This window comes from Aotus nancymaae, unplaced genomic scaffold, assembly GCF_030222135.1.
Source record: "Aotus nancymaae isolate 86718 unplaced genomic scaffold, 86718_ANA_hifiasm-v0.15.2.pri h1tg000010l, whole genome shotgun sequence".
Lineage (NCBI taxonomy): Eukaryota > Metazoa > Chordata > Mammalia > Primates > Aotidae > Aotus > Aotus nancymaae.
This window is the reverse complement of record NW_026988421.1, coordinates 64,942,340-64,969,624: the sequence shown is the minus strand read 5'-3', so window position 1 is coordinate 64,969,624 and position 27,285 is coordinate 64,942,340. Positions and strand designations below refer to the sequence as shown.

The window sequence follows — 27,285 nt, the reverse complement described above, 5'->3', positions numbered from 1 at the left end:
TCAAGGGATCATCCTACTTTAGCCTCCTGAGTAGCTGGGACTACAGGCATGTACCACCACTCCTGGCTATTTTATTATGTGTAGAGACAGAGTCTCACTATGTTGCCCAGGCTAGTCTTGAACTCCTGGCCGCAAGTAATCCTCATGACTCAGCTTTCCAAAGAGCTGCGATTATAGGCATGAGTCTCTGTGCCCAGCCCTAAAGATCTAAGTCCTTTTTTTTCTTTAATTTTGAGACAGGTTCTTGCTCTGGTATCCAGGCTGGAGTGCTGTGGCAGGAACACAGTTCACTTGCTGTCTTGACCTTCTGGGCTCAAGTGATCCTACTGCCTCAGCCTCCCAAGTATCTGGGACAACAGGTGTGTGCCACCACGCCTAATTTTTTTCATTTTTGTAGAGACAGAGTCTCACCATGTTGCCCAGGCTGGTCTTGGGACAACTGGGCTCAAGCGATCTTTCCCCATCAGCCTTGCAAAGTGCTGGGATTACAGGCATGAACCACTGCACCCAACCCTGTGCCCATTTTAAAATCAGATTGTAGAGTTTTTTCCTTATTGTAGCAGCTATTTATATAACTGAATGCTAATCCTCTATTAGTTATAAATTCTGCAAATATTTATAATAAAGTCCTTAAACTTTAGTGTCATTTCTTATACATGAGTTTCCAACTTTAAAGTAGTGGGAAAATCACTTGAGCCTGGAAGATCGAGGCTGCAGTGAGCTGTGATTGTGCCACTGCACTCCAGCCTGAATGACAGAGCCAGACCCTGTCTCAAAAAAGAAAAAAAAAGGCGGGGAGCATGGGGAATGGTATAGGAATATGTAGTTTGCTGATGTGGAGACTGTAAAAGTTAATACATGTATGAGAAGAAGGTCTGCATTACTAGTAAGCATAAGAATGCAACTTAGAATAATGATGTGGCAGAAATTCACAGCCATCAGATTGGCAAAAATTAAAGTATGGTATTAGCACTGATGAAAATTCTCATAATTATAATTGGATGTAAATTGGCATGACCACTTTTAAGTGCAATGTGGCATTATTTAGTTACATTCATATCTACAATTCAGCAATGTCATATCTAGATAATAGTGCTACGAAAAATACACGAAGATACATACGTCGCCTCTAATACCAGCTACTTAGGAGGCTGAGGCAGGAGAATCACTGGAACCTGGGTGGCAGAAGTTGCAGTGAGCCAAGATTGTGCCACTGCACTCCAGCCTGGGTGGTGACAGAGCGAGACTCCATCTCAAAAAAAAAAAAGAAAAGAAAAGAAAGAAAGAAAAGAAAATACGTACAAGGATTTTACTGCAGGAATGTTCATGATATAAGAAAAATTATTTTTCAAAATTGTTTTGGCTATTCAGGATCCTCACATCATTTGGGCCTCTGCCTCCCTGTGGCAGTAGAGAAACAAAGGTAATAGTGGTAGGAAAGAAAGATGTGCTGGAAAATGCCACTGGCAATTCAGTGAACTTCAAGTGGGAACATTTCAAAGTGTAGATTTGTAGGAAGTAAGGATGTGGGGCATGAAAGTTTTGTGAACTAGTAAAAATTTCATACGGACTAGCATTAATTAGAAAATTGGACAAGGTATTCCCCAAGTCCCCTTCAGACCTGAATATTCTGTGGTTCTTACATATTTAAGCTTTCCCAAGTGACTTCGCATACTCTCAGTTACTATGTAACAAACTTGTGAAGTTGAATAGTGGATTCATATTATGTCATTTAACTCCTGGAGGAGTGGTTTATGCAAAGAATAATATTAACTGGGGGGTGGGGGGAGTAGTTAGTGTTCTTATCTCATATCTAGATCTTCATAGAAGTAATTCTGATACCTACTTTTTCTAATTCCTAGAGACAGAATAATGTAGTAGTTAAAAACTTGGACTCTGGAGTCAAACTGCATTGTTTTAAAACCTGGCTCCTCTGCTTATTAGCTTCATAACCCTGGCAAGTTACTTTACCTCTCTGTAAACTGGGAATAATAAATAACAGTAGTTATCTCCTAGGTCTTGAGGATTAAGAGTGAATTTAGGTAAAGCACTGAAAACAATGTCAACAATGAAAATAATGTAAATTACATAATACAAACTGGTAGGTGTTAATTATTACTAACAGAATGGCTTCATTCCAAAAAGGAACAAATGACTCACGGTGCTTTAAAAAAAAAAAGAGAGGCCAAGTTATCTTCAAGCTTTTCAAAATGAAGGAGGAATTTAAAACAACAACAACAACAACAACAACACTTTTTCTCCCTACCACCTTTCATTTGCTAGCTTCCCCTCTGAATCAGAGGTTCTTAACTGGAAGGTGTAGAAGCCTCTGACTTAGGTGGAAACAGCTAAGGCAATGTATTTTCCTTACCATAATGTTTATGATCTGTCATCATCACCAGCTGCTGAACGTTTTTTCAGGTTGGACGGCAATTAGAAGCTGAGCAGGCCTACAAGTACACGATAAAGGTATGACATAGATACCCCATGTTGAGGGTGTGAAATTAGGAGGGAGGTACTGGCTTAATTCAGGACTTTCATAATGTTAATATTTTTTCTAGAGGCTTTTCTTGCCATCTTTGCCATTATCAATGGGCTGCTGGGTTTGTAATAATAACCTACATATTGCCATGGGTGATCTTTCTTCCAACTCTTTAGAGAGAATATATAATAGTTAATAGAAAGATAGCCTGGGAGTCAGTCAACCTGAATTATGATTCTGGTTTTGCCATTAACTTACTGTGTTGATAATATTGTGAGCTTCATTTTTCTCATGTGTAAAATGTAGGGGTTGGTCTAGTCTAGAGGTCAGCAAACTTTTTCTATAAAGGGCAAAATAAGAAATTTTGGGGGATTTGTAGGCTAAACAGTCTGTTGCAACTACTAAACTCTGCACTTGTAGTACAAAAGCAGCTACAGATAATACCTAAGTGAATGGCTGTGTTCCAATAGAATTTTACTTACAAAAAACAGGTAGTGAGCTGGATTTGGCTCATGAACAGCCCCTGGTCTGTTCTATCAGTTACGTATACATACATATTTTGAGACCGAGTCTCGCACTGTTGCCCAGGCTAGAGTGCAAATAGCACAATCTCAGCTCACTGCAACCTCCACCTCTGGGTTCAAGCAATTCTTGTGCCTGAGCCACCCAAGTAGCTGGGATTACAGGCATGTGCCACCACACCCAGCTGATTTTTTGTATTTTTAATATAGACAGGGTTTTGCTATGTTGGCCAGGCTAGTCTTGAACTCCTGGTCTCAAGTGATCCGCACACCTCAGCCTCCCAAAGTGTTGGAATTACAGGCGTGAGCCACTGCGCCCAGCCTGTTCTATTAGTTATGAATCCCAAGCAACTTGAAAGACAGTGGTTTAAACAAATTAGTGTTTTCTCATCTAATGAAAAGTCCAGGGCTGGTACCACAGCTCCATAATGTCATCAGGAACCCAACATCTTCTTTGTGCTCCATCAATTGTAGCATGCAGTTTCTATCCCTCACAGTTGCAAGACAGCCAATGTAGCTTGCTGTCATGTCCATGTTTTCAGGCAAGATAAAGAACAGTAAGAAAAAGGGCCATGCTACTTCCCTTCCCTTTAAAGGACTTTCCCCAAATAAAGGGCTTTTCCAGGTGTTTACCCAATGACTTTAGTTTACATTTCATTAGGCCACAATTGGTCATATGACTACATCTAGCTGCATCGGAAGCAGGAAAATGTGGCTTTTTAGCTGACAGCATTGCTGCCTTGAAAATAAATTGAGATTTTGTTAGTAAGAAAGAATGGGTATTCAGTAGGCTTCTAAATGTCTCTACTACATATCTAGATTCTAAAACTAAAACCAGATCTAATACAAGCCTATTTCTCTGATTCCCTGCTGTCATTTGCCAAATGGGAATACTACACATTAGCCAAGAGATGCTGGTAATAATGTGAACACTTTTTAAAAATAAAAAAAGTAAACTTTAATCAAGTTATCTTACAAAAAAAGGTACAGATCATGACTTCATAGTGTTTGATGAATTTTCACAAAGTAAACATATCCATGTATCGAAGACAAGGTTCTAAGGTCTTCTAGTGGAGTTTTCATGAAGTAGGGAATAAAGAGCTAACTCCATCCCAGGGAACTATGTTCTTTAGCTGTAGTCCCACAAAAGAGAGGTCTTCAAAGCCACATAAAGTATATCATCTATGACAAGTGTTTTTCCCTTTCTTCCTCTTTCATGTAGCTGAAATTGAAAGATGAGGCTCTGCTTGCAGAGATCCACACAGTACAGGAAACCGTTGGCTTTGGAAATCCATCTTTCTGATACCTCTCCAGCTGAACAATTTTCTATATGAGACTCTGAGTTCCTTTCCTTCCCAGAGAGTTTCACACCATATGAAGCCTGGAAATGGGCTGCTGGGTTTGTAATAATAACCTACAAAAGAATCTTCACCATAAATAGAGACCCATTCATTTCTTTCCATTGGCTGTGTCACTGGATGTTTTACTGGTTGATAAGAAACTGGGTCACAATAAAGAATGAAAATATGAAACTCAAAATTCATCAGTGTGGTTCTGGAGTTAACGTATACTGACTTATATATAGGTATTATATAAATAGCTATATATAGTGTAATTGCTCTAATAATTATATGACACATATAATAAAATGTGTATACTGGGGTCATTATTAGGGTTTCTGATGAAAGCTTATTGGATCACTCTTGGAGGAAGTCAGCTGCTAAGATCTCTGGCCAGGTTCAGTCAACTGAAATACAGGAATGAAGGCATCATTTTCAAAGGTGGCCCTGGAGGAAGACTGCTATGCTGAGCCACTGTATTAGGGCAAAGAGCATATTAGCCCTTTGGAACTAACAGTGAACAAAAAAGCTGAACAGAGAGGTCTTGGCTGAAGGTGGAGCTATGGACACCTTCTCACCAAACACAGGCATTTTCATGGATATAAACCACTAGGGCTCTAAGGAAACACCATTAACCTCATCACTGAGGCCATATACTAGGGCTACAGATGTTAAAAAAAAAAAAATAAAATCATACTTCACCTCTGCCCAGGATCACAGCATGGCAAATGCAGGAATAACCCCTCCTTTATTTTGTTAAGGTGTGATTGCCTCGATGGGGTGGGAGGATCATAGGAGGAAAGGTGAGAGGTAAATGTTTTGGTTAACGAGAAGGATAAACTCTAGTCACTTATAATCCTTCTAGTCTCAGCCCTGACGCTACCTCCTCTGTGAAGTCTTCAGCAAGCATTAGGTTTGCCTTCTCTGCTCTCCTTGCACTAAAATACTACAGATCGCCCTAGGGTCTCTGCTGTAATCTCACGGTCTCCCCAGCAGACTGTGAGCTCCACGAGGAAGAGACAGCGCCCTTTCATATTTGCGTTCTCAGCGTTGCGTCTCGGCACCAACGCGAGCAAGATGGATGGATGTTACAGCACTCCTCTTGGCGCGGCCGGGTTTTGCCCAACAATTCTGACTCCAGCAGTGACTCACAAGCCTGAGAGGAATCACACCGCCAGTCCCACCAGACACCACGAGAAACGCCTCTTTTGCAGCAGTTTAAGGTACGGTAGGGGTCACCGTGTTGCATCGTGGGAAGTGTAGGGCAGCAAGCGGAAGAGGCGGGGCGAGCGGATCATCCGCTTCCAGAGTAGAGGCTTTCGGGCTTGGGTAGCCGGGCGGTCCGGCCCCCTGTCTGCCTGCTTCGTGTTTGTGTCGGTCCTCTGCCCCGCCAAGGCCGTATTGTTGGTGCGCGCGGGTAGCGGGGCGCTCCAAGGAGCCGCACCATGGTCCACCTCAGTGAGTCACTGGGCCCCCGCGAGACGTTCCGGGCGGTCACGGGGCTCGGGAGTTCGGGGCTTGGGAGTTCGGGGCCCGGTGAGGCAGTGGTCTCCTTGGCGCGATGGAGGGAACCCAAACCTGAAGCAGCTACACTACCTTACATTCGATCCTTCTCTCAGTTTTTTTCCCCGCTTAATCACCGCTGAAAAATCCCCACCCCACTGAAGCAGCTAAGGTTCCGACAAGGTCTCAGAGCTAGTGAATGGCAAACCCATGCTGACCGGGTTTGGGTATGAAGAGGAGATCATTGCTGGCTGGAGTGGCCAAGAGGTGTTTCACAAAGAACAACAGTATCTAAGCTGAATTGACAGGAATGGATTGGAAGTGAGGACATTTCAGTGGAAAAAGGGAATTGTTCCGTCTGTGTCATTTTGCCCGTTTTGTGCTGTTCTTGTGTCCTAACCAGGTGTTTTTCTACAGCTACTCTCCTCTGCAAGGCCTACCATGGAGGCCATTTAACCATCCGCCTTGCCCTGGGTGGCTGTGCCAACCGGCCCTTCTACCGCATTGTGGCTGCTCACAACAAGTGCCCCAGAGATGGCCGTTTCGTAGAGCAGCTGGGCTCCTATGATCCATTGCCCAACAGCCATGGAGAAAAACTCGTTGCCCTCAACCTAGACAGGATCCGTCATTGGATTGGCTGCGGGGCCCACCTCTCTAAGCCTATGGAAAAGCTTCTGGGTAACTCAGCTCTGGTCTTACCTTAAAGAGGGGATTTTAAACTGAAGTCAGGTCCAGGACTGTGGGTATAAGAATGATTTTTCGGCCGGGCGTGGTGACTAACGCCTGTAATCCCAAAACTTTGGGAGACCGAGGCGGGCAGATCACCTGAGGTCAAGAGTTTGAGACCAGCCTGGCCAACATGGTGAAACCTCGTCGCTACTAAAAATACAAAAAAATAAATTAGCTGGGCGTGGCGGTGCGTGCCTGTAGTCCCAGCTATTGGGGAGGCTGAGACAGAAGAATCACTTGAACCTGGGAGGCGGGGATTGCAGTGAGCCAAGATCATGCCACTGCACTCCAGTGTGGGCGACAGAGGGAGACTCCATCTCAAAAAAAAAAAAAAAAAAAAAAAAAGAATGATTTTCCTTCTCTCTAGGTTGTCCAGGACTGAAATGGGAGCTGAAGTTTTGATCTAATTGGCATTTTGAATCTGGAGACCCCGTTTGTGGACTCCTTTGTAAGACTTTTTGGGTGACTGGTATTTTATGCTAGAAATGGGAATAGTGTGTTTTGAATGGCCATTTGTCAGTTTACCTTTTTTAAAGTAAGGGGAATACTTTTAGGAAGTAGACATCCACTGTCTCCTTGCCAGGGAGAGGTAGTACAGAGTTTGGCAAGTGAGGAGCATGGTTTACATCCATACAGTGGATCAGATCTCAGACCTCCGTTCTGTGAGACAGAGTTCCTAGGGAAGCATTGGCTTATACTGTGTTATAATAAGTGAAAAATCTGTTGCTTTTAGGTCTTGCTGGCTTTTTCCCTCTGCATCCTATGATGATCACAGATGCTGAGAGACTGCGAAGGAAACGGGCACGTGAAGTCCTGTTAGCTTCTCAGAAAACAGATGCAGAAGCTACAGATACAGAAGCTACAGAAACATAAGTGAGCTGACTTCAGCGAGCATAGCAGTGGGAACAAGGTCAAGGTCCTCTTGAAACACTGCAGAGATCTTACTTTTGTTAGATTTGGAGTTCAATAAATGGAGTATCCTGAGTTGCCCTTGCTCTTCTGGCCTGGCCTGCACAGGGCCCAGGGAGAGATTTGTTCTTGTGTAACATAGAGCTGGGTGTGGGTACTAGCTAGCTTTTTTGGACTTTGTCTTGGGAAAGGCAGCGGCTGGGGGAGGATTGGACTTTTGAATTGGGCTCTGGGTCTCCTGGACAACTTTACAATCTACTGGCTTCCAAGACTCCCTGCTTCAAAACTTCCAGCCAGATTATTCATGGTCCGTTCAAATCTTCATGTTCTTCCCTCAAGTGCAAGAACAGTTACCTTTCTTACTGATTTTGTAATTGGAGAATTATATTGTCTTGCTTAATGCATATTCCTTTTTTTTTTGAGATGGAGTCGGTCTCTTGCCAGGCTAGAGTGCAGTGGCACCATCTCGACTCACTGCAGTCTCCGCCTCCCGCGTTCAAGCGATTCTTCTGCCTCAGCCTCCCAAGTAGCTGGGATTACAGGCACCCACTACCACACCCAGCTAATTTTTGTATTTTTAGTAGATACAGGTTTTCATCATGTTGGCCAGGATGATCTCGATCCCCTGGCCTTGTGATCTGCCTGCCTTGGCCTCCCAAAGTGCTGAGATTACAGGCGTGAGCCACTGCATGCAGAAATATACAAAGGTAAATTTGTTTTGCTTTTGGGCTATAATAACCTACCTTTTAAGAATAAGAAACTGCTGGGTTTAAGGGAGTTCAGAATGAATCAAGACTGAACCATTCAAATGTGGCTGTGGTTTCTGCATATATTATGGATGGGATCCTTCTGAGAATACTGGAATAGGGAATTATGACACCAAGCTAATTCAGCTGTGAACCTTATTGTACTTTGCTTTCTTGCTGGTAATTTTATGGAGCAGATTAAGAAAGCTGCTCTGTGTTAGGATAAACTGTGTACCAATAATTTTGAGAACCTGTGATGAGTGATGCATTTTACTTCTTGTATCTTTTCCTTCCTACCTTGATGCCAGTAATGTATAAGGGATCTTTATAGTTTGAATGTATTTGAATAATTTCAGCATCCTTTAGCTCTGCTTTTTTATTTGACTCACAACCATTCATAGGTCTCAAGTATTCCCATGTGTTTTAAAAGCCTAAAGTCAATGAGATGAAACTCAACATCGATAGTATGAAGTAACTTCTAAAGAAATAATGTAAAGAAATCATTGGGGCAGTGGCTCACACCTGTAATCTCAGCACTTTGGGAGGCTGAGGTGGAAGGATCACTGGAAGCCAGAGTTCAAGACCAGCCTGGGCAACACACCAAGACACCGTCTCTACAAAAAATTTAAAACTTAGCTGGGCATGGTGGTGCTCACTCATAGTTCCAGCTACTCAGGAGGCTGAGTCCCTTGAGCCCAGGAGGCCAGTGCTACAGTGAACTGTGATTGTTCCACTACAGTATTGCCTGGGCAACAGTAAGACCCTGTCTCAAAAAGAAAAGAAAAAGAAAACATTAGGTAGTTTGGCTGGAGCATAATAATTAATTTGATTTTCTGGTTTTCAAAAATGCGAGTTGCAATAAAAATATTTCAATGTGCTATTTCAATTTTCAGTAGCAAATGTATATATAGAAAAATGTTAATGTATGTGGGTACCTTTAAAAATGTGAGAAACTGGAAGAAAATATTGTAAAGCATCCACATATATCCTAGGCCTTTTGTGTACACAGTTATTTGTGGTGATTATAAGGTATTATGAAGGCAGGTAGGATTATCGCCATTTTACAGTCAGGGAAGCTGAAGCCTAGAGGTGGAAACGTGTTCAGTGATGTAAGATTCATACCCTGATTATGCCCTCCTGGAAAGCCCTTCCCAACATATGTTGTCCATACAGGGAAAAAATGAGCAAAGATAGGTGGCTTAACTCTGGTATGTGAGTAAGATATAGGAAGTTTATAGAGGAGTTTCTCTCAATGTGCCAACTTATTTTGTTCTCTGTGTTTTATATTCTGAGAATGATTACCAGCCATCCCAAATTCTGTGGTTGTTAAAGCTCCCCCGGGGTTGTTGCTGGTTGGCCCTCACTTGCTTTGAGACTGATGCCAGGGCAGGTTGAGAGGAAAACCGATTTTAGCTGGGTTTGATCCTGGATCTGGGAAAGAGATATGCTTGAAAATCATGGCAACTCTAGGAGGTTAAAAAGATAACTAATGTATCCTGGAGAGTTTGAGGCTTTGCAGAAATTTACTGGCAGAGCAGAATGATTCTTAAAGTGTTAAGTCAGTGAGGGGATAAGATTTGATATTTTCTGCCAACTTGGGTATTCTCTCAGGTATTCACTTTGCATTGCTTATCCTTTGTCTAAGATATGTATACACATATTTCCTTTGTGAGCTTATCCTACTTCCAGAGTTTTCTCCCCAGCCTCAGCCTTGCTTTGGGTCTTCAGGCCCAAGTTTCTCCCCATGTCTTGGATGATTGGTCCCACCTACCCTGCTGCCATCTGGGATCCAACATGCTCAAAACCAGCTGTGAACTAAACAGAGTATTAAAAGAAAGAGCCTTTGCTTCAGCAGTTTATGTTAAGACGGGGGCTTGGGTTATCTCCACTAATGTGTAAGGTGAAGTCCTGTTATATAAAAGAGTTTTTTGGAAGACCCATGTTTTGTGCTTTTTGGGTTTCAGTATAAGGTTTTTCCTGCAGGGCTGCAGGGAAAGTTCCCCAGCATTCCAACCAGTGAGGCCCAAAATTATTTGGGCCTACAGCTCTACCTATTCCTTTCACGATCATTTTTGAAAAAACACATCTGTTAAGCTGAACCATATGAAATTGCTGAATGCTGATGTTTGGCCGTTTTCTACTTAAAAAATAGGCCAGCAGTTTGTAAATTCAACTTAATATATGAACTTTTTGAAAAAGCTTTTCTGGGAAACTAAAAGGAAGACGGACGCCAGATTTCCAGAGCAAGGGGAGGAGGGACCCGAGCAACATCTCTTCCCTGTAAGACTTGGCTGCTGCGCGCGCCAGTAATTTCGACTCCGCCCGCCGACTCTTAGCTGGGCCGGCGCCGGCCTCGCCACGCACCATTTTGCGGCCGCCGTAAAGAGTGGCTGCGCGGCGGGGCCACGCCCCTTCAGCGCTTGTTGTGACGCAGGCGTCCTAGGCTTTTTGAGCGGGAAAAAGAAGCAGCCGTGAGTGGTACCCGGCTCTGCTGGGAGCAGCTGCTTTCTCCCAGGCCGTATCTCCCGCCCCCGGCATGGGGCTGCTGGAGCTTTGCGAGGAAGTGTTCGGCACCTCCGACCTTTACCGGGTGCTGGGCGTGCGACGTGAGGCCTCCGACAGCGAGGTCCGACGAGGCTACCACAAGGTGTCCCTGCAGGTGCACCCCGACCGGGTGGGCGGGGGCGACAAGGAGGACGCCACTCGCCGCTTCCAGGTACGCAGGATCTTGCCCCGAGGCCGACGGGCGACCCGGGCCTCCTCAGCCTTTTGGCTACCGGGCCCCGCCCGGGGGTGCGCACTAAGCTGGTCTTTGCGCCTTCTGATCTTTTCTCGCGCCGCGGTTTCGGTAGCAGGAGCAGGGATGACTTATGGATACTCTCTGCCCTCAGATCCTGGGAAAAGTCTATTCCGTTCTCAGTGACAAAGAACAGAGAGCAGTGTACGATGAGCAGGGAACAGTGGACGAGGACTCTGCTGTGCTCACCCAAGACCGAGACTGGGAGTCGTATTGGCGGCTACTCTTTAAAAAGGTAGGGGATTCTGGAGGTTTCTTTGTGACTGTTACCATCATTCGATCAACAAACCTTTATTGATTGTCTCTAAGGTCTTGTGTTAATTTTGTAGGAATGAGGAATTTTGAGTTTGGCCTTGAAATATAAATACACACTTAACTGAAACAGGCTTTTTATTTCCTGTTAATGTGATTGTTGCACTGAAAAGAGCCGATTTATTTTTTTGTAGGATGCACTTTATTTTACATATCCAAATGTAAGTCCTGATTCCGGGTCTTCTTTCACCCTTGGAAACTTCACTTACATTTCCCTCCCTGGTCCCTAGTTAGCAGTTGTGAAGACTGGACTTAGAAAGGAGAACTCCGGAAAAGCTTAGGCATAGAAAATCTGGTTCAACACTTTCAACTCAAGCAACTGTTGTATTACGGCAATTCAACACTTAACTCTAGTTTTATTAGTGTACCTTTTATTTAAAGTAAAACTCCCAAAGTTAAAGCAAATCTCCTTTATTATCAGATATCTTTAGAGGACATTCAAGCTTTTGAAAAGACATACAAAGGTTCAGAAGAAGAGCTGACTGATATTAAACAGGCCTATCTGGACTTCAAGGGTGACATGGATCAGATAATGGAGTCTGTACTTTGCGTGCAGTACACAGAGGAACCCAGGATAAGGAATATCATTCAGCAAGCTATTGACGCCGGAGAGGTCCCATCCTATAATGCCTTTGTCAAAGAATCGAAACAAAAGATGAATGCAAGGAAAAGGAGGGTAAGATTTTGAATACTGTTGATTTATATCTTGACTGCTTCCAAAAAGGATTTGAGAGTATTTACAGCAGAAGTAAACATAAAGCTCCAGAAATAATGACTAGGGTTAACTTGGTCTGATAGCTTTCATGTAATAAAATGGACATACCGGGGGCACGCCTGTAATCTCAGCACTTTGGGAGTCTGAGGTGGGTGGATCACGAGGTCAAGAGATTGAGACCATCCTGGCCAACATGGTGAAAACACCATCTCTACTAAAAATACAAAGATTAACTGGGTGTAGTGCCATGTGCCTGTAATCCCAGCTACTTGGGAGGCTGAGGAAGGAGAATCACTTGAACCTGGGAGACGGAGGTTACAGTGAGCCAAGATTGTGCCACTGCACTCCAGCCTGGTGACAGAGTAAGACTGTCTCAATAAATAAATAAATAAATAAAATGGGCATACCAGTTCATCAAGAGAAACTATTTTTCTAGTATATTGTGCTCACGATGATTTTTTTTTGTTTAACTATTACCATAATAAAGTGGCACTGAAGTCTTTTTTCATGTGGGCCAATTATTGTAGCCTTGCTGAGGCATCCCTCAGGAGATAAAGTTAATGGAGCCTGGATACACAGGACAGGCAGTGATCCTTATTCGGTTGAGGGGTAAGAAGAGAATGGCAGAGACTGTCTTGTTAAAAGTGCAGATTTTGGAGCCTTTGCCAGAGTTTGATTCTTGAGTTGGATACAGAATTCTTTTTTGTTTATTGAGACGGAGTCTTGCTCTGTCACCCAGACTGGAGTGCAATGGTGTGATCTCGGCTCACTGCAACTTCTGCCTCCTCAGTTCAAGCGATTCTCCTGCCTCAGCCTCTGAAGTAGCTGGGACTACTGGCGCACACCACCACATCCGGCTAATTTTTGTATTTTTAGTAGAGAGAGGGTTTCATCATGTTGGCCAGGATGGTCTTGACCTCGACCTCGTGATCCACCTGCCTCAGCCTCCCAAAGTGCTGGAATTACAAGTGTGAACCACTGTGTCCAGCCTTTTTTTTTTTTTTTTTTTTAAGAAAAACTTTAGCTTTGTGGTCCCCAGCTGTGCCAGGGGTAAGGCGAGTTGGGGGCGTGGTTCAGGATGAAACCTTAGATAATCAGGCATTAGATTCTCATAAGGAGCACACAAGTTTTAGAATCATTCCTGCCTTCATGAGTGCCCCCTGGAACTTTTCTGCAGCTTTTACATATGAAATGCACACAGAGAAAGCTGACCTTTTTGTTTCTGGTGAAAATTCACAGGGCCTGTTTTGCCTAGATGGCTGCACCCTCTCCGGTGAGCTGAGGGGAGCCGTGGAGTATATATCAAGTTCATTTTGGTTCATAGGCTATATCTGCTAAGACTTAGGCTGACAATTACCTTAAGTTCATCATTTTCTGAGATGAAACTGAGTACAGCTGCATTCACAGTAGACTGTTAGCTTGAGAAACTTCCCTAGAATTTGAGGAGAAAATGGCATAATTTTGAGAGACTGTTCAACAAACCTGAAGGGAATGCTGAATTTAAAGAGATAATTTGAATACAAGGAAACAGTGTCTTCTTATAGGGAAGGGAGGTCCTAATGTATCATCATCCCCAGTATTAATTTCATTAATTGCTACTTATAAAATTCACAAGGGATGTTGGGGCCTCTTAAGTTGTTGCCCTAAGAACACCTTAGTGTGTTCTTTTGTTCTTAGTGGTATTTTGGAAACAATGCCCTAGGAAAACTTGGCAAAGGAAGGCTGCTTTGAAATCAGGTAAAGAAAGGTTAAAACTGAGTGTGCTGATGTTTCTTCTGACTACTCAGAAGTCATTTTAAACTGGGATTCCCAAGGGGATTACCAGTCTCATGTAGTAAATTGGGTTTCCAGGAGAGGAATTGGAAGTACCTGTATCCTAGCAATTGCATCGTTTTCCTTACTTTTTTTTGTTTTTCTTTGTTTTTAAGAGATGACATCTCACTCCATCACCCAGGATGGAGTGCAGAGGCATGATCACAGCTCACTGTAGCCTCAACCTCCCAGGCTCAAGCTATCTTTCTACCTCAGCCTCCCTAGTAGCTGGGACTACAAGCACATGCCACTACACCAGGCTTATTTATTTTTTGTAGAGATGAGGTCTATGTTATCCAGGCAGATCTCAAACTCTTGGGTTCAAGTATTCTCCCACCTTGGCCTCCCAAGGTATAGGGATGACAAGTGTGAGCCACCACACCCAGCCTCCTGTTCCTTTTTATCACAATGTGATTTATGAGTGCCAAATTACTTACTACCTCTAGCAAGTAGAATTGGGGAAAAAGCAAATAAATGGTAATTGGAATCACAGGATCTACTGCTTGTTGTCAGCATCGTTGCCTTTTAATAAATAACCTAGTTAGGTAATTCTATTCATTTTGTCTATTCATATAATCCTCAAATTGAAACAGTATTATGGATTTGCTTTTGGGAAAGAGAATGTATTTTAAACATTTGCTGGTTGCCCTGAATCTCATGTGAGTTTCTGTTGCAGGCTCAGGAAGAGGCCAAAGAAGCAGAAATGAGCAGAAAGGAGTTGGGGCTTGATGAAGGCGTGGATAGCCTGAAGGCAGCCATTCAGGTAAACTTGGCAGTTTATTGCCACTTCTTCCTTAATGATCTGAAACCTGTTGCTAATATTTTCTTTGGAGTGTTGTATTTTGTTTTCTTCTTGTAAGACATAACTCGCATGCCATCTGTTTGTCTTTTCAAGTGTACAGTTTGGTGGTTTTTAATATATTTACAAAGTTTTACAATTATTAACACCAATTGAAGGACATTTTCACCACTCCAAAAAAACCTCCATACCCATTAGCAGTTACTCCACTTCTCCAGCCCCTGGCAACCACTAAGTACTTTCTATGGATAGTGTTGTGAAAGCTTGTGTTTTAACTTCTCAAACAGAGCAGACAAAAGGATCGGCAAAAGGAAATGGACGATTTTCTGGCTCAGATGGAAGCAAAGTACTGCAAACCTTCCAAAGGAGGAGGGAAAAAATCTGCTCTCAAGAAAGAAAAGAAATAATGGAATTTTTCTCTTCAGAGGTCCTTAGGTGTAAATTGATGCTATCTTAGGCAAGGTGCAGCCAAGATTTGAAGGCAAAAGTCAATTCAACTCTTGAGAAAAGTTGTCTTTCCAGCCTGAATTTTTCAGATAGATTAGACTAAGCAGAATCTGTCAACCTGATCTTAGTATTTCCTAGAAAGCACCTGACATTGTGTGAGGTCTCACCTGAAGGAACTTGGTGGTGACAGTTGGGAGGGTGGAGGGAGGTAGTGTCCTTCCTGACAGAACTTGCCTCCATAGATCTTCTGTACATGGAACTCTATCTAGAATATGGTTCTGTTCATGCTGTTTTCTGCGATGTGTGTGTCTGTTAGAATAGGCTCTCTACCCAGCTAGAACACCTTCCAAACACTTGCTGGACAGCTGCCTTCCACATACTTCCCAGTTTACATTTGGTCTTAATGATCTTAAATAGACCCTCTATTCATTTTACTCAGTCAGGTTTTGTACTGATGTACAGGTGTTAAATACTTCAGGCATTTTTGTAAAAATTGTATACGATTAAATAAAAAAAGTGATGGTTAAGTTCTGGGGGCTTTGTAAATGATCCCAGTAAAATGTGACCTAGAAAAATATGAATGGTGTTTAGGATGAGAGAGAAGGGGAAAACAGTAGTCTTGGTCAGCTTTATAATAGAGAGCCTGGTTTCCGTAGCATGAAGAGATGTATGTTGTAGTCTTGCCACTAATTGCCGAATGTCTTTAGTTGGGCCACTGAGCTTGTCTGAATCTGTTTCCTCATTTATAAAAGAGTTATTACATTGAAACAAAGAGTGAAATCCAAACTTGTCAAATTGTATGTAATAAATATGTCCAGCTTTTTGGTTAAAAAAAAACTGCACTGGCTTTGAGGGAAAACACACAAGGTGAGGGAATTGGGCTAACTGACTTCTTAGAGGCCCCTTTCTGACTCTTTAACCTTGAAAGGCAAACCATATTGATCCAATTATTATAGTGAACTCATGGTAATGGTTTGTGAGAACAGTAAAGAGATTTTCATTTCTATTTAGATGAGTTGGTATGAGAATATATGGAATTTTTTTTAGGGACTGTTTAAATCTTTGATTTGTAGACTATGAAATATACCATATGCATAAAGTAACCCTTTAGTAAACATATATGATACATTTTCAGTTTGTGACTACAAATAGGTTAAAAGTAATTTTTAATTTTATTAAAAATATAACTTGATGCAGGTTGTTTGAAGCATCTGCCTTCATATGATAGCATTAGAACACCTTCGTATAATAAAAAGTTACCCTAATTTATGATTATTTGTATTTATCTCTTCTGAAAATAAGATCTAAAATTGGCATGATAATCAAGATTAGTAGTTTAGTGAAATTTAAAATAAATTTAAGCCATAGTTAAAACCATTGCTGCATTCATGAATGCTCTTAGGAAAAGGTCCACAGTAAAATCAGAAAGTCAAAGCTCTCCTCCTCCATACCCATATCCTGCTGTCTGTAGGATATGTTTATGCTGGATTAATTGCCAGGTTTTCTTAAACTTTTAAGGAATTATACTCTGGTGACTCACTAGTAGATTCTACAAATTATTTTTTAATTGACTTCCTTAGAGCTGCAGGAGAATATTTGGCAAGGTACATTTAATATTTGGAAAAAAGATATGACCAGTAACATACTTTAGTAAGAAAATAAGTATAACCTGGCATCAGGTAGGCATTGTAAGGTTGAGTTGTCCTATCTGAAAAAAAAATGCAATATAATTTATTACAGAAGTTACTTTACACTAATGCTTAACATGTATGTCTTTAGGTACATATTCCTTCCATTTTAATATGCTGATAGGGTAGGACATCTAAAGAGAGCTTTAGGAATGACATCTATTTGATAAGGTCAAATTTTTGACAGCAAAATGACTTAAAACTGAGTATAACTCTCCAGAAATGAACACAAGCTGAAGTATTCTGAAGCCAGTAATATTGTCACTGATCATTTGCTGCTTTTTCTGTGTGTGTGAGCTCATCAAATCCTATATAATTGAACTGATTGTTAAGAGACAACATGAGCAGTGATTTGGGTATTATTCATTGTTGCATCTTTGGGTACAAACTTTCCTTTCCAATGGGATAGGTTAATTTATGCTGAAAGAGACAGTAACTGGAGGTAGAAACAACACTCATGTCATTTTTGGCAGATAATGCTGTTTTGTTCTTCAGTCACTTGTGCCAAAATCACTCTTCATGAAGATGGTTTCTAATCAATCTTCTGTACAAGCTCTACATCACTTGATGACTGAACAGTGCTTCATGAAATCTCGTGTTTTCTGCAGCCTGATAGGTTCTTCTCATTTGCCTTAAGGTCCCTGCCTGGTTCGAGAGACTGGTCCACCTCTGCTTTGAGATTTTGTAGATCCATGTAACTGAGGACCTGTCAGATGACATCACAGAGTAACATTAGTAGACAGTCCAGGTTTGATAATAACTCAAGTTTATAGCTTAGGGCTTTCTTGATCCAATTATGAATTGGACTTTCTTAAGGTATGAAAGCAGTAAACTAGTTTTGCAGAAGAGCCCACTAATTAAAAAGAACTAAGATATCTGATTCACTCACTTCAATATTACATTAGTTATACCTGACTATCAGTGTGGCAGAAATTACAGCTCAAACACAGATCTGAAAGCAGAATCTGACGAAAGCATTTAAAGACTACCAAATAATGTTACAGGGAACTGGCCTGAGAAATCACTTGGACTACAAAGATTGTTTGAGGCAGACTAGTTTTTACTATAGTTGCTGATTAATCTTTCTTATTAACAGGAAACATCTCAGCTGTCCATTACTTCTAAATGTACCTTTAGCATAGTAAGAATGACCCTGATGTGGTGAGAAGACTGTCAAACGCAGAATTAAGACATCCCGCAGCCTGGGCAACATAGCGAGACCCTGTCTCTACAAAAAATAGCTGGGTGTGGTGGCACTACTTGTAGTCCCAGCTATGTGGGAGGCTTAGGTGGGAGGATCCCTTGAGCTCAGGTGGTTGAGGCTCCAGTGAGCCATGATCATGCCACTGCATTCCGGCCTGGTCAACAGAGTGAGACCATCTGAAAAACATCCCTCTTCACTGGAACTGAGTCATTTTGAGTGCAAAAAGGGGAAAAAAAAAAAAAAAAGACATCCCTCAATTTCCTCCCATTACTTCTTTGTTACTACATCTACAGAGTATAATTTGAAGATAAAAAGAGTTAATGGGATAGCATCAGACTCAGCATACCATGATAGTTTAGAATTTCTTTTCTTACCTTGGCCTAAGATTAACTGATCCAAGCAGTTTAATCCATAGGAATATGGATTTTGCCTACGTAATAAAATCCATGCCATGATCTTAAAGAATATTTTGAATGTTATAATAAGGACTAATTAGGGTTAAACTTTTTAGATTTAAAAAAAAAAGCAGTTTACCAAAGTAGTGAGAAGTTAATTTACATGGTATGAAAAAAACCTGAAACTTTTTGGCTCTGAGCAGTAGAACTCTCCTAGCTTTTTATTATACCCCATGTTCCAAAATGAATTTTAGGTGATTTACAAAGATGTGGGGAAACAATAAATCCAAGAGAATCTGAAATAGGTATAGGAAAAAGACAAAAGCTGGGTCTTAACACATCCACACAGTAGTAAATAAGGGCCATGACCCACCTGTACCTGCAGATCCCTTACCAGGTCGTGCCTGATGAGGATACTCAACTGTGCATGAGCGATAATACTGTGTATCCAGCTAAAAGAGAAAAGAGGACACACTTCTTACGATGCAGCTCCTCCCAAAGGATAATATTTTAGCAGGTTCACAGGAAAACCTTGAAATCAACAGTGTAAAAGGCACAGACTACCAGCCTGAGGGAAAAGTTGGCTAAGTGCACTGTGTTGAATTTCAAGTAGAAAATCCCAAGCCAGATGCCCACAAAGCCATTTATTAACTTGTAAAAATTGTGAATTCTTCAATGTTATTACTATGCTGTTAAGCTACTTGCTGTGTGTGTGTGTGTGTGTGTGTGTGTGTGTGTGTGTGTTGTTTTGCCTCTGAACCTGTTTTTTTTCTTGTTTTGAGGTAGAGTTTCGCTCTGTTGCTCAGGCTGGAGTACAATGGCGTGATCTCTGCTCACTGAAACTTCCACCTCCTGGGTTCAAGCAATTATCCTGTCTTAGCCTCCTGAGTAGCTGGGATTATAGGTGTGTGCCACCACACCCGGCTAATTTTTTGTATTTTTAGTAGAAACGGGGTTTTACCATGTTAGCTAGGCTGGTCTTGAACTCCTGACCTCAGGTGGTCTGCCTGCCTTGGCCTCCCAAAGTGCTGGGATTACAGCTGTGAGCCACCACACCTGGCCATGGTTAGCATTCTTAATAAATTGAGCAACTAGAACTAGCTATCTCTCTTTTTATGACAGCAAATGGGGAGAGAAATGGTAAGTAATTTTTACTTTTTTTTTTTAAACATATGAGAAAGAGAAGACTTTGAAATGTTTTCATCTGTTGTTTTATTCCTAAGGCAACCAAAAATTAAATGTTTTTAGGTGCAGAGGTGTACCCCAGGAGGCCGAGGTGGGAGGATCACTTGAGCCCAGGAGTTTTAGGCTGCAGTGTGCTGATTGCACCACTACACTCAAGCCTGGGTCAGGAGTGAGACCTTTGTCTCTTAAAAAAATAAAATGTTTGGCCGGGAGCAGTGGCTCACGCCTGTAATCCCAGCACTTTGGGAGCCAAGGCAGGTAGATCACTTACGGTCTAAGAAGTTCAAGACCAGCCTGGAAAACTTGGTGAAACACTATCTCTACTAAAAAAATAACAAAAATTAGCCAGGCATGGTGGCAGGTGCCTGTAGTCCTGGCTACTTAGGAGGCTGAGGCAGGAGAGTCATTTGAACCCAGGAGGCAGAGGCTGCAGTGAGCTGAGATTGCGCCACTGCACTCCAGCCTAGGTGACAGAGCAAGACTCCGTCTCCAAAAAAAAAAAGAGTTTGAGAGAATCTGGCTGTGTAATATAATCATCAAGTACTACTTAACATATGTCCTGTATCAGATTATGAGAAGGCAAATTCAGTAGAAGTTCTCAAACTTTTGGGGTTCACATTGAACCCCAAGAATCAGAAATGCTCATGTTTCCTTTTTCTTGTTTTTGGTGAGTTTCCCCCTAAGTCAACCTCGTGGGGTCTACTATGTTGAATAGTGTTCCCTCAAAATTTACGACCACCTGGAACTTGTGAATGTGACCAAGTTTGGAAATAGGGTCTTTCAGATGTAATCTAGGTAAAGTCATACTGGATTAGGGTGGGCCCTAAATTCAGCGACTGGTATCTTTATAAGAAGAGAGAATCTTGGGCACAGACACATAGGGAGGAAAGCCATGTAAAGACAGAGGCAGGCTGGGCGTGTGACTCATGTCTGTAGTCCCAGCACTTTGAGAGGCTGAGGTGGGAGGATCACTTGAGCTTTGGAGTTTGAGACCAGTCTGGCCCAAAACAGTGAGACCCTATCTCTACAAAATGAAAAATAAATTAGCAGGGGACAGTGGCATGCGACTGTAGTCCCAGCTACTCAGGATGCTAAGGTGAGATGATCACTTAAGCCCAGGAGGTTGAGGCTGCAGTGAGCTATGCTCTGCACTCCAGCCTGGGCATCAGAGTGAGACCCTGTCTTAAAAAAAAAAGTTGGGAGTGGTGGCTCATGCCTGTAATCTCAGCACTTTGGGAGGCCAAGGTGGGCAGATCACTTGAGGTCAGGAGTTTGAGACCAGCCTGACCAACATGGCAAAAACTCCGTCTCTACTAAAATACAAAAATTAGCTGGGCATGGTGGCGCACACCTATAATCCCAGATAATCGGGAGGCTGAGGCAGGAGAATCACTTGAATCAGGAGGCATAGGTTGCAGCAAGCTGAGATTGCACCATTACACTCCAGCCCAGGCAAGAGCAAGACTCTGTCTTTAAAAAAAAGGTACGGGGCAGAAATTGGGAGTGATGCAGCTGCAAGCAAAGGAACAACAGGGATCGCAGGCAGCCACCAGAAGCCAGGAAGAGACAGATTCTTCCCTAGAAGAATCCAAAGGGAGCATGGCTCTGCTGACAACTTGATTTTGAACTTCTTGCCTCTGGAACTGTAAGAAAAAATTACTGCTGTTTTAAGGCACCCAGTTGTTGGTCATTTCTTATGACCTAGTAAACTAATACAAAGGTCTATTCATTGATTATCCTCACCACTCTTCTAGTAGAAGAAAGATTTTGCAGTGCTTTAGCCTGCTGTGGTTCAAGGGTCATGAGTTGGGACAAGTATGCTGCAAACACCACCATCCCGACAACTTCCAGGATGTGGAGTCCCTGGTTACTTCCCCAGGATCTCCAAGCGCTCTTGCCACAAAGCAATTTATGTGGGGTCGAGCTTCCGGCCTACAAATGGGGAAGGTCAGTGCATGACTCCATTGCTGATCAGGTTTTTCCTATTAAAAGGGATAGTAAATGCACAATAAATGGTAGGTAGTGTCAGCATTTAAAACACCAGTAGAAGGAAAAAGTCCTAAGCTAAGCTGGGTGCTTAGGATTTTTTCTAGATTGATTATCAATATAAAAATTTTTTCTTTTCATTCTTTTTTTTTAATCTTGTTTTTTCACAATTTTTTTTTTTTTTTTTTTGGAGATGGAGTTTCGCTTTTGTTACCCAGGCTGGAGTGCAATGGCACAATCTTGGCTCACCGCAACCTCTGCCTCCTGGGTTCAGGCAATTCTGCCTCAGCCTCCTGAATAGCTAGGATTACAGGCACGTGCCACTATGCCCAGCTAATTTTTTGTATTTTTAGTAGAGACGGGGTTTCACCATGTTGACCAGGATGGTCTCGATCTCTTGACCTCGTGATTCACCCGCCTCGGCCTCCCAAAGTGCTGGGATTACAGGCTTGAGCCACCATGCCCGGCCACAAAAATTTTTTATTGGATCTAAACCGATGGGCAAACCGTCCTAAGACTACTTAATGATTAGTTTCTAGGCATAGATTTCAGTCTTATACTCATCCACCAGGACTCATCATAATCTGAGACCACTTTTGATATAAAACTCCAGAAGAGCAGGATTACACAATAAAGTTATGTTCATCTGATATACACTGGGGTTTAATATTCTTGCTTGTGCTCAGACATAGCTAAGCGTTAAATTGCTTAGAATTTGTGATTTCTGTATAAGGCATTAAATAATAGGTGTCAGGGACCAGTTAGGATGTGAACAAAATGTATTTATAACACTGTTTTTATTGTTGGAAACTCAACTTTCATTCTGAGTTAAGCCTCTAGATAAAGTCTTAAGTCTGCCAAACTAGTGTTCTCCCCACTTCTTCTTTCCCCACTATCCAGACCATTCTAGGAAGTATGTCACTGTACCAAAAATGATTGAGTTGTGTTGGGCCTGGAGAAAAAGTCGGGCAAAAGGAGCCTTTCTTGGGGTTGCTGATGGTTAGGCTCATCTACCACTGCACTTTGAGCTCTAATGGAATCGCCATGGGGTTTCTGCAGAGGAGACAAAAGTTACAGAAACTGTGAAAACTATCTGTAGTGTGATATGTAGTTAAAACCCTATCAACCCTGGCAGATACGGTACGTGTAGGCCAAGCAGCTCCAATTCCATGTCATAAATTAACACTCAGTTTGTACTTTTGACAAAACACAGTATAAATCAAGATCAGAGCACAAATCTTGCAGAATTACTGCCCATGAGGCTGGATAGTAAGCACATGGAGAGGCAATATGAAAGAAACATACCGTCTGTCTTTGTGGCCCCACAGTGCTCACATGTTCCACTTCAGCTGTGCCAATAGGTGGTAGCAGATTATTTCGACTCAGGGGCATTGGTGAGGGAGAGGAGAGCGAGTCAGCTGCCACTGGGCTACAGATCCCACCAACAAACACAAAGGTATGAAAGCATGAAGTTACAACAATACCAGCAAATTGATTAGAAATCAGATAAATGAAGCAGATGAATTTAATGTTCACAGAAAGCTTTAGGCTGCCTATGTTTTTAAGTAGAGATCTCAGGATTTTGGAAAATTAGAGTTTTTAAAATAGTGCTGATTTTGTTTTGAAGCTCTATACTGGGCACACAACAGAAGTTGGCCTTTTCTTTCCCACATAACTGGAATAAAACATTTGTCCCTATCTGGTATTGTACTTCTCTGCTGATTTGGATTTGTAAATTCCCAGCTGACGATGGAATTCTTGACAGTTCTGGACCTTCTGGTTATCCTTCTCCCTAATAACTATAGTTCTCGGGTACAGTTCCTAAACCTTCATTCCCTTCAGTAGGATCTGGAGCAGCTTTCCTCATATTTAAGTATTTCTCATATTTAAGACAGTAATTGAAACTGAATGATACTTTCATGACCCAGAAGTAACAAAGCAACTTACTTTTCAACTTTGAAAAAAAATACTGTCAGATGGAATGAGAGATTAATTATACATCAAGACTACTCATCCCCCAGTGAATGAATTTATAGCTCTGTTGGTATAGATATAGCTATATCCACATAATAATGCTTAACTTGGAAGCTGAATTGAAAACACTTTTGTGGCCTTATTATCTCATACCTTTGTTATATTTTTAGAAACAAATGATCCTAAGACAGTTTGTGAATCAACAGCTAAAATAATTGTGTTTAAAATTGCCTCCTAGGTATTTTTTGCACGACAAGGCTCAGAGTGTAAAGTGAATGAAGGGTGGGAAAAGGAAAGGGATTATTTTTAGTGTCACTTCCTAAGAAGTGCTAAGGGATATTTTTCCTGGTATATAAGCAACTACTTACCTGAGGTTTATAAAGTTTTCATTGTCAATGGAATAAGCAGATCCCAATGGTACAGAAAAATCTTAAAGGGGAATTAACTATTATTTTGGGGTGAAATTTCACTGAAGATGTTGCCACTATGAAAAACATTTGATTAAATAATAAATAGGTTCTTTATTCCTTTTGTAACCCCAATATAGTATTCTAGCCAACATTTTATTTTTACAAGTAGACACAGAAGTCTTTAGCTAGATCAACAGAAAGATTCAATATCTATTTCATTAAAATTTAACCCCAGCCAGGCACGGTGGCTCACACCTGTAATCTGAGCACTTTGGGAGACTGAGGCAGGCAGATTGCTTGAGCCCAGGAGTTTGAAACCAGCCTGGGCAACATGACAAGACCTCTGTCTCTACTAAAAACATAAAAAATTAATCTGGCATGGTGGCACCCACCTGTGATCCCAGCTACTTGGGAGGCTGGGGTGGGAGATCCCCTTGAGCCCAGGAAGTTGAGGCTGTAGTGAGCTATGATCATGCCATTGCACCCCAGCCTGGCCAACAGGAGTGAGACTGTATCTAAAAAAAAGTAAAGTAAAATTTAATCCCATTAAAAAATACGGGCAATCTATCGTAAGACTACTTAATGATTAGTTTCTAGGCATAGATTTCAGTCTTAGATTTAAAGTAACGCTGTATGTAAAATGCATTAGTTTTACCACAGTTTCCAGAAGTTCTGCTTTTTAAACCTACGCTCGGATTCCTCTGAGGATTTCTTCCACAGGTCTTGGTGTTCCAGCACATGAATGGCTGGTGCTGATCGGATGCAGGGTTCGTGGTGGTGGATTGCGTCTCCTGGCGGACTGCACTGTGTGTGACAGAGATGATGTACTAAACTCCACAGCTCGATTTGACCAATTTCGAGTTGAAAGGATGGTACTGGACCCAGGCCTCAGAAGTAGCTTGTCATCAAGATCTCTAGTAGCCAAATCAGAAACCCACAATGAAGTAAAGATCTCTATGTAAACAAAGACAAGACTCATGGGTTAAAGCCTTAAACTAGAAACTACACTTAGGGGAAAATAAAGCAAAAATAAAAACCTTTCAATAAGTACCTTAGTTTCCAGATGGTACTCTAGCTCAGGCATGAGAATCTGTTCTTAAAAGTAGGACATTATTTGAATCATAAACATAGTTTACTAGAATGGCCATTTGGGAAAGCAAGTCTGTTACTCACCTGCCATCACAGTCACTTTTAGTCACCAGTGAAGGCAAGCCCGAAGGACACCTAATCCAAAGTGCTTCCCAAAAATTTGCCACAGGGGCTGATTCCTACTCTAAGGCATTCTTTTGTGCTGAAAGATTGTTACCCGAAAGACAAATATTGCTGCTTGGGAGTAGCTGTGGTGTCAGTGTGGCTCCCACTGTGGCGATTAAAGTGCTGAGCAAGTTGGAGCTGGCAGGGATTTGGGTTTGGGTTCCTTGGAAAGCTGGGAGTGGGCAAAGGGTCTTGTGCTGCCCAGAGCCAGAGCTGTGGGACCACAGTAACCCCATCTGCATAAATAACTGAAAGACAACCCTTTTCTGTTAAGTCTTCCAATAAATAAAATACTACACCTAAACAGTTCAGTAGCTTACAGATTCAGGTGTATTTTGTGTTTTAAAGCAAATGAGAGGACATTTGACTATTTTAAGACATCTAAGGCTGGGCATGGTGGCTAACGCCTGTAATCCAAGCACTTTGGAGGCCAAGGTGGGCAGATCACCTGAGGTCAGGAGTTCAAGACCAGCCTGACCAACATGGTGAAACCTTGTCTTAAGAATAAAGCAGCTAAGCTCTGCCATTTGCTCCTACAGCTTTCAGCAAGTTCCTCAACCTTTCAGGCCACTTTGGTGTCCTCTACGGCAAAATGGCCCTGTGCTTGGAGGACTTTGAAGGGATGCTGTCCGTCAAGGAATAGGACTAAACTATTCTGGTCTTCCTGCCTCTCTAGCAATTCACTTATGCTTTTTTCTTTTTTTAAACACACCCTAACTGCTTTCTAATTACAAAAGTTTAGGCTTTAGCTGCCTTATGTTCACCTTTATTTTTTCTATGAACTTCTAGATTTGATTATGATCTCTAGCCAGGTGACTTTCAGGTCAGTTTCCAGATCTCATCTCTTCCACGTTTCCAGTGAGATGGCCCATCTTTTCCTCCAAAAGAAACCCATCTTTTCCACCAAAACAGGCTTCTCTCAAGTTTGAAATCTGAGATGACTGATTTCTCTATTTCTATATAATTTCACTTACTTGACAATATCTCCCAAAATAACTCATTCCTTTCTCACCCTGTGTGGTTGCTTGAGTGCACACCCTTAACAGCTCATGTGTGGACTCGCACTGACCCCTTACCTTTAGTCCCTTCCACTACATCCAATCGATGTTCCACTGCTGTGAAGTCGACCTTTCAAATTCCTGATTTAAATATATGTGCTGCTAAACCAAAACTCATACATTGCTGGAAGAAGTGTAAAATGGTACAACTCCTTTGGGAAACTGTATGGCAGTTTCCTATGAAACTAAACATATACCTGTCCTGTGACCCTTTTACTTCCAGGAATCAATTCAAGAGAAATGAGACCGTAAAACCACAAAAAAGACATACAAGAATATTTATAGTACCTTTACATGTAATACCTCTAACCTGGAAACAATCCACGTGCTATTTAACAGGAGAGCAGATAGATAAATCATGCATATTCTTACAATTGAATACTCCTCAGCAAGATAACAGGTCATATGAAACAACGTGGATGAATCACAAAACATGACACTCAAAACCCTCCACAATCTGGTCCTAACATTCATAAGTTCCATAGTCACTTCTTTCTTGCTAATCACACCATGGCCTATTTTAATTTTAGAGGATTGCCAATTATCTTTGTTCAGAAACATTAAAGTTCTGACCCATCTTCCATCCTTTTATATCAAAAATGGTCTGCTATCTTTCCTAAATATTTTGTATTTTCCTATCTCCAAACCTTTCCCCATATCAGTCCTTCTACCTAGAATGCCCCTGCTGCTCTCCTTTGCTTATCCAAAGCCCCATCTTTCAAGGAGAAGTTCCAAACCAACACTGACCCACCAGAATGCTTTGGGGCTGTCATAGCACTCATTCTGGACAGCACACACATGGCACTCAGTCACAAAAATGTCACATACGGTTAGGACTCTTTTTACCCATGTATGTCTTGTCTTCCCAGTTATATTATCAGCCCCCTGAGGGTGGAGTATTTTTGTTTTTTGTGTTTTTGTGGTTGCTTGGTCAGCACTCAATAAATGCATACTGATGAACTGATTTTCCTTTCCTCTATTTCCTTTTTACACTCTATAGTCTGAAAATGTTGAACTTC

The 27,285-nt window shown here is 41.8% G+C and overlaps 4 protein-coding genes across 23 annotated transcripts in view; 3 read left to right on the top strand and 1 right to left on the bottom strand.

Annotated features, from left to right (window-relative positions):
* The window catches only part of CFAP70 (cilia and flagella associated protein 70), a 103,025-nt gene extending 97,640 nt beyond the window's left edge, over nt 1-5,385 (top strand). For both annotated transcript variants that reach the window (XM_064374291.1, XM_064374292.1), the window contains 2 exons: nt 2,422-2,469; nt 4,226-5,385. In XM_064374291.1, coding sequence (XP_064230361.1) covers nt 2,422-2,469; nt 4,226-4,306 — 129 coding nt within the window. In that variant the 3' untranslated portion in view covers nt 4,307-5,385. The remainder of the gene's footprint in view (nt 1-2,421; nt 2,470-4,225) is intronic.
* Nucleotides 5,386-5,614: 229 nt separating this feature from the next.
* On the top strand, nt 5,615-9,116 carry MRPS16 (mitochondrial ribosomal protein S16). Its single transcript, XM_012460245.2, has 3 exons — nt 5,615-5,801; nt 6,264-6,524; nt 7,309-9,116. Exons 1-3 carry the CDS (start codon nt 5,789-5,791, stop codon nt 7,446-7,448), a joined length of 414 nt encoding a protein of 137 aa, XP_012315668.1. The 5' UTR covers nt 5,615-5,788; the 3' UTR covers nt 7,449-9,116.
* Nucleotides 9,117-10,668: 1,552 nt separating this feature from the next.
* The window catches only part of DNAJC9 (DnaJ heat shock protein family (Hsp40) member C9), a 50,681-nt gene continuing 34,064 nt past the window's right edge, over nt 10,669-27,285 (top strand). For 2 of the 4 annotated variants that reach the window (XM_064374289.1, XM_064374290.1), the window contains exons 1-4: nt 10,669-10,946; nt 11,122-11,262; nt 11,761-12,015; nt 14,543-14,629. In XM_064374289.1, the coding sequence (XP_064230359.1) occupies nt 10,767-10,946; nt 11,122-11,262; nt 11,761-12,015; nt 14,543-14,629 (663 nt within the window). In that variant the 5' untranslated portion in view covers nt 10,669-10,766. Of the gene's footprint in view, nt 10,947-11,121; nt 11,263-11,760; nt 12,016-14,542; nt 14,630-14,952; nt 27,231-27,285 lie in introns of those variants that run through there. The other 2 variants (XM_012460244.2, XM_012460243.2) reach the window with 2 other exon arrangements.
* Nucleotides 16,266-27,285, bottom strand: part of FAM149B1 (family with sequence similarity 149 member B1) — a 54,002-nt gene continuing 42,982 nt past the window's right edge. For 9 of the 16 annotated variants that reach the window (XM_064374277.1, XM_064374272.1, XM_064374274.1 and 6 more), the window contains 6 exons: nt 24,644-24,868; nt 24,347-24,469; nt 22,876-22,999; nt 22,498-22,623; nt 18,773-18,851; nt 16,266-17,506 (listed from right to left, as the gene is read on the bottom strand). In XM_064374277.1, the coding sequence (XP_064230347.1) occupies nt 17,433-17,506; nt 18,773-18,851; nt 22,498-22,623; nt 22,876-22,999; nt 24,347-24,469; nt 24,644-24,868 (751 nt within the window). In that variant the 3' untranslated portion in view covers nt 16,266-17,432. Of the gene's footprint in view, nt 17,507-18,772; nt 18,852-22,488; nt 22,624-22,875; nt 23,000-24,346; nt 24,470-24,643; nt 24,869-27,285 lie in introns of those variants that run through there. The other 7 variants (XM_064374273.1, XM_012460225.3, XM_064374275.1 and 4 more) reach the window with 7 other exon arrangements.

Coding starts and splice junctions, on each gene's coding strand:
- MRPS16 (XM_012460245.2), top strand. Junction 6,525..7,308: donor GCCTATGGAAAAGCTTCTGG/GTAACTCAGCTC, acceptor TGTTGCTTTTAG/GTCTTGCTGGCTTTTTCCCT.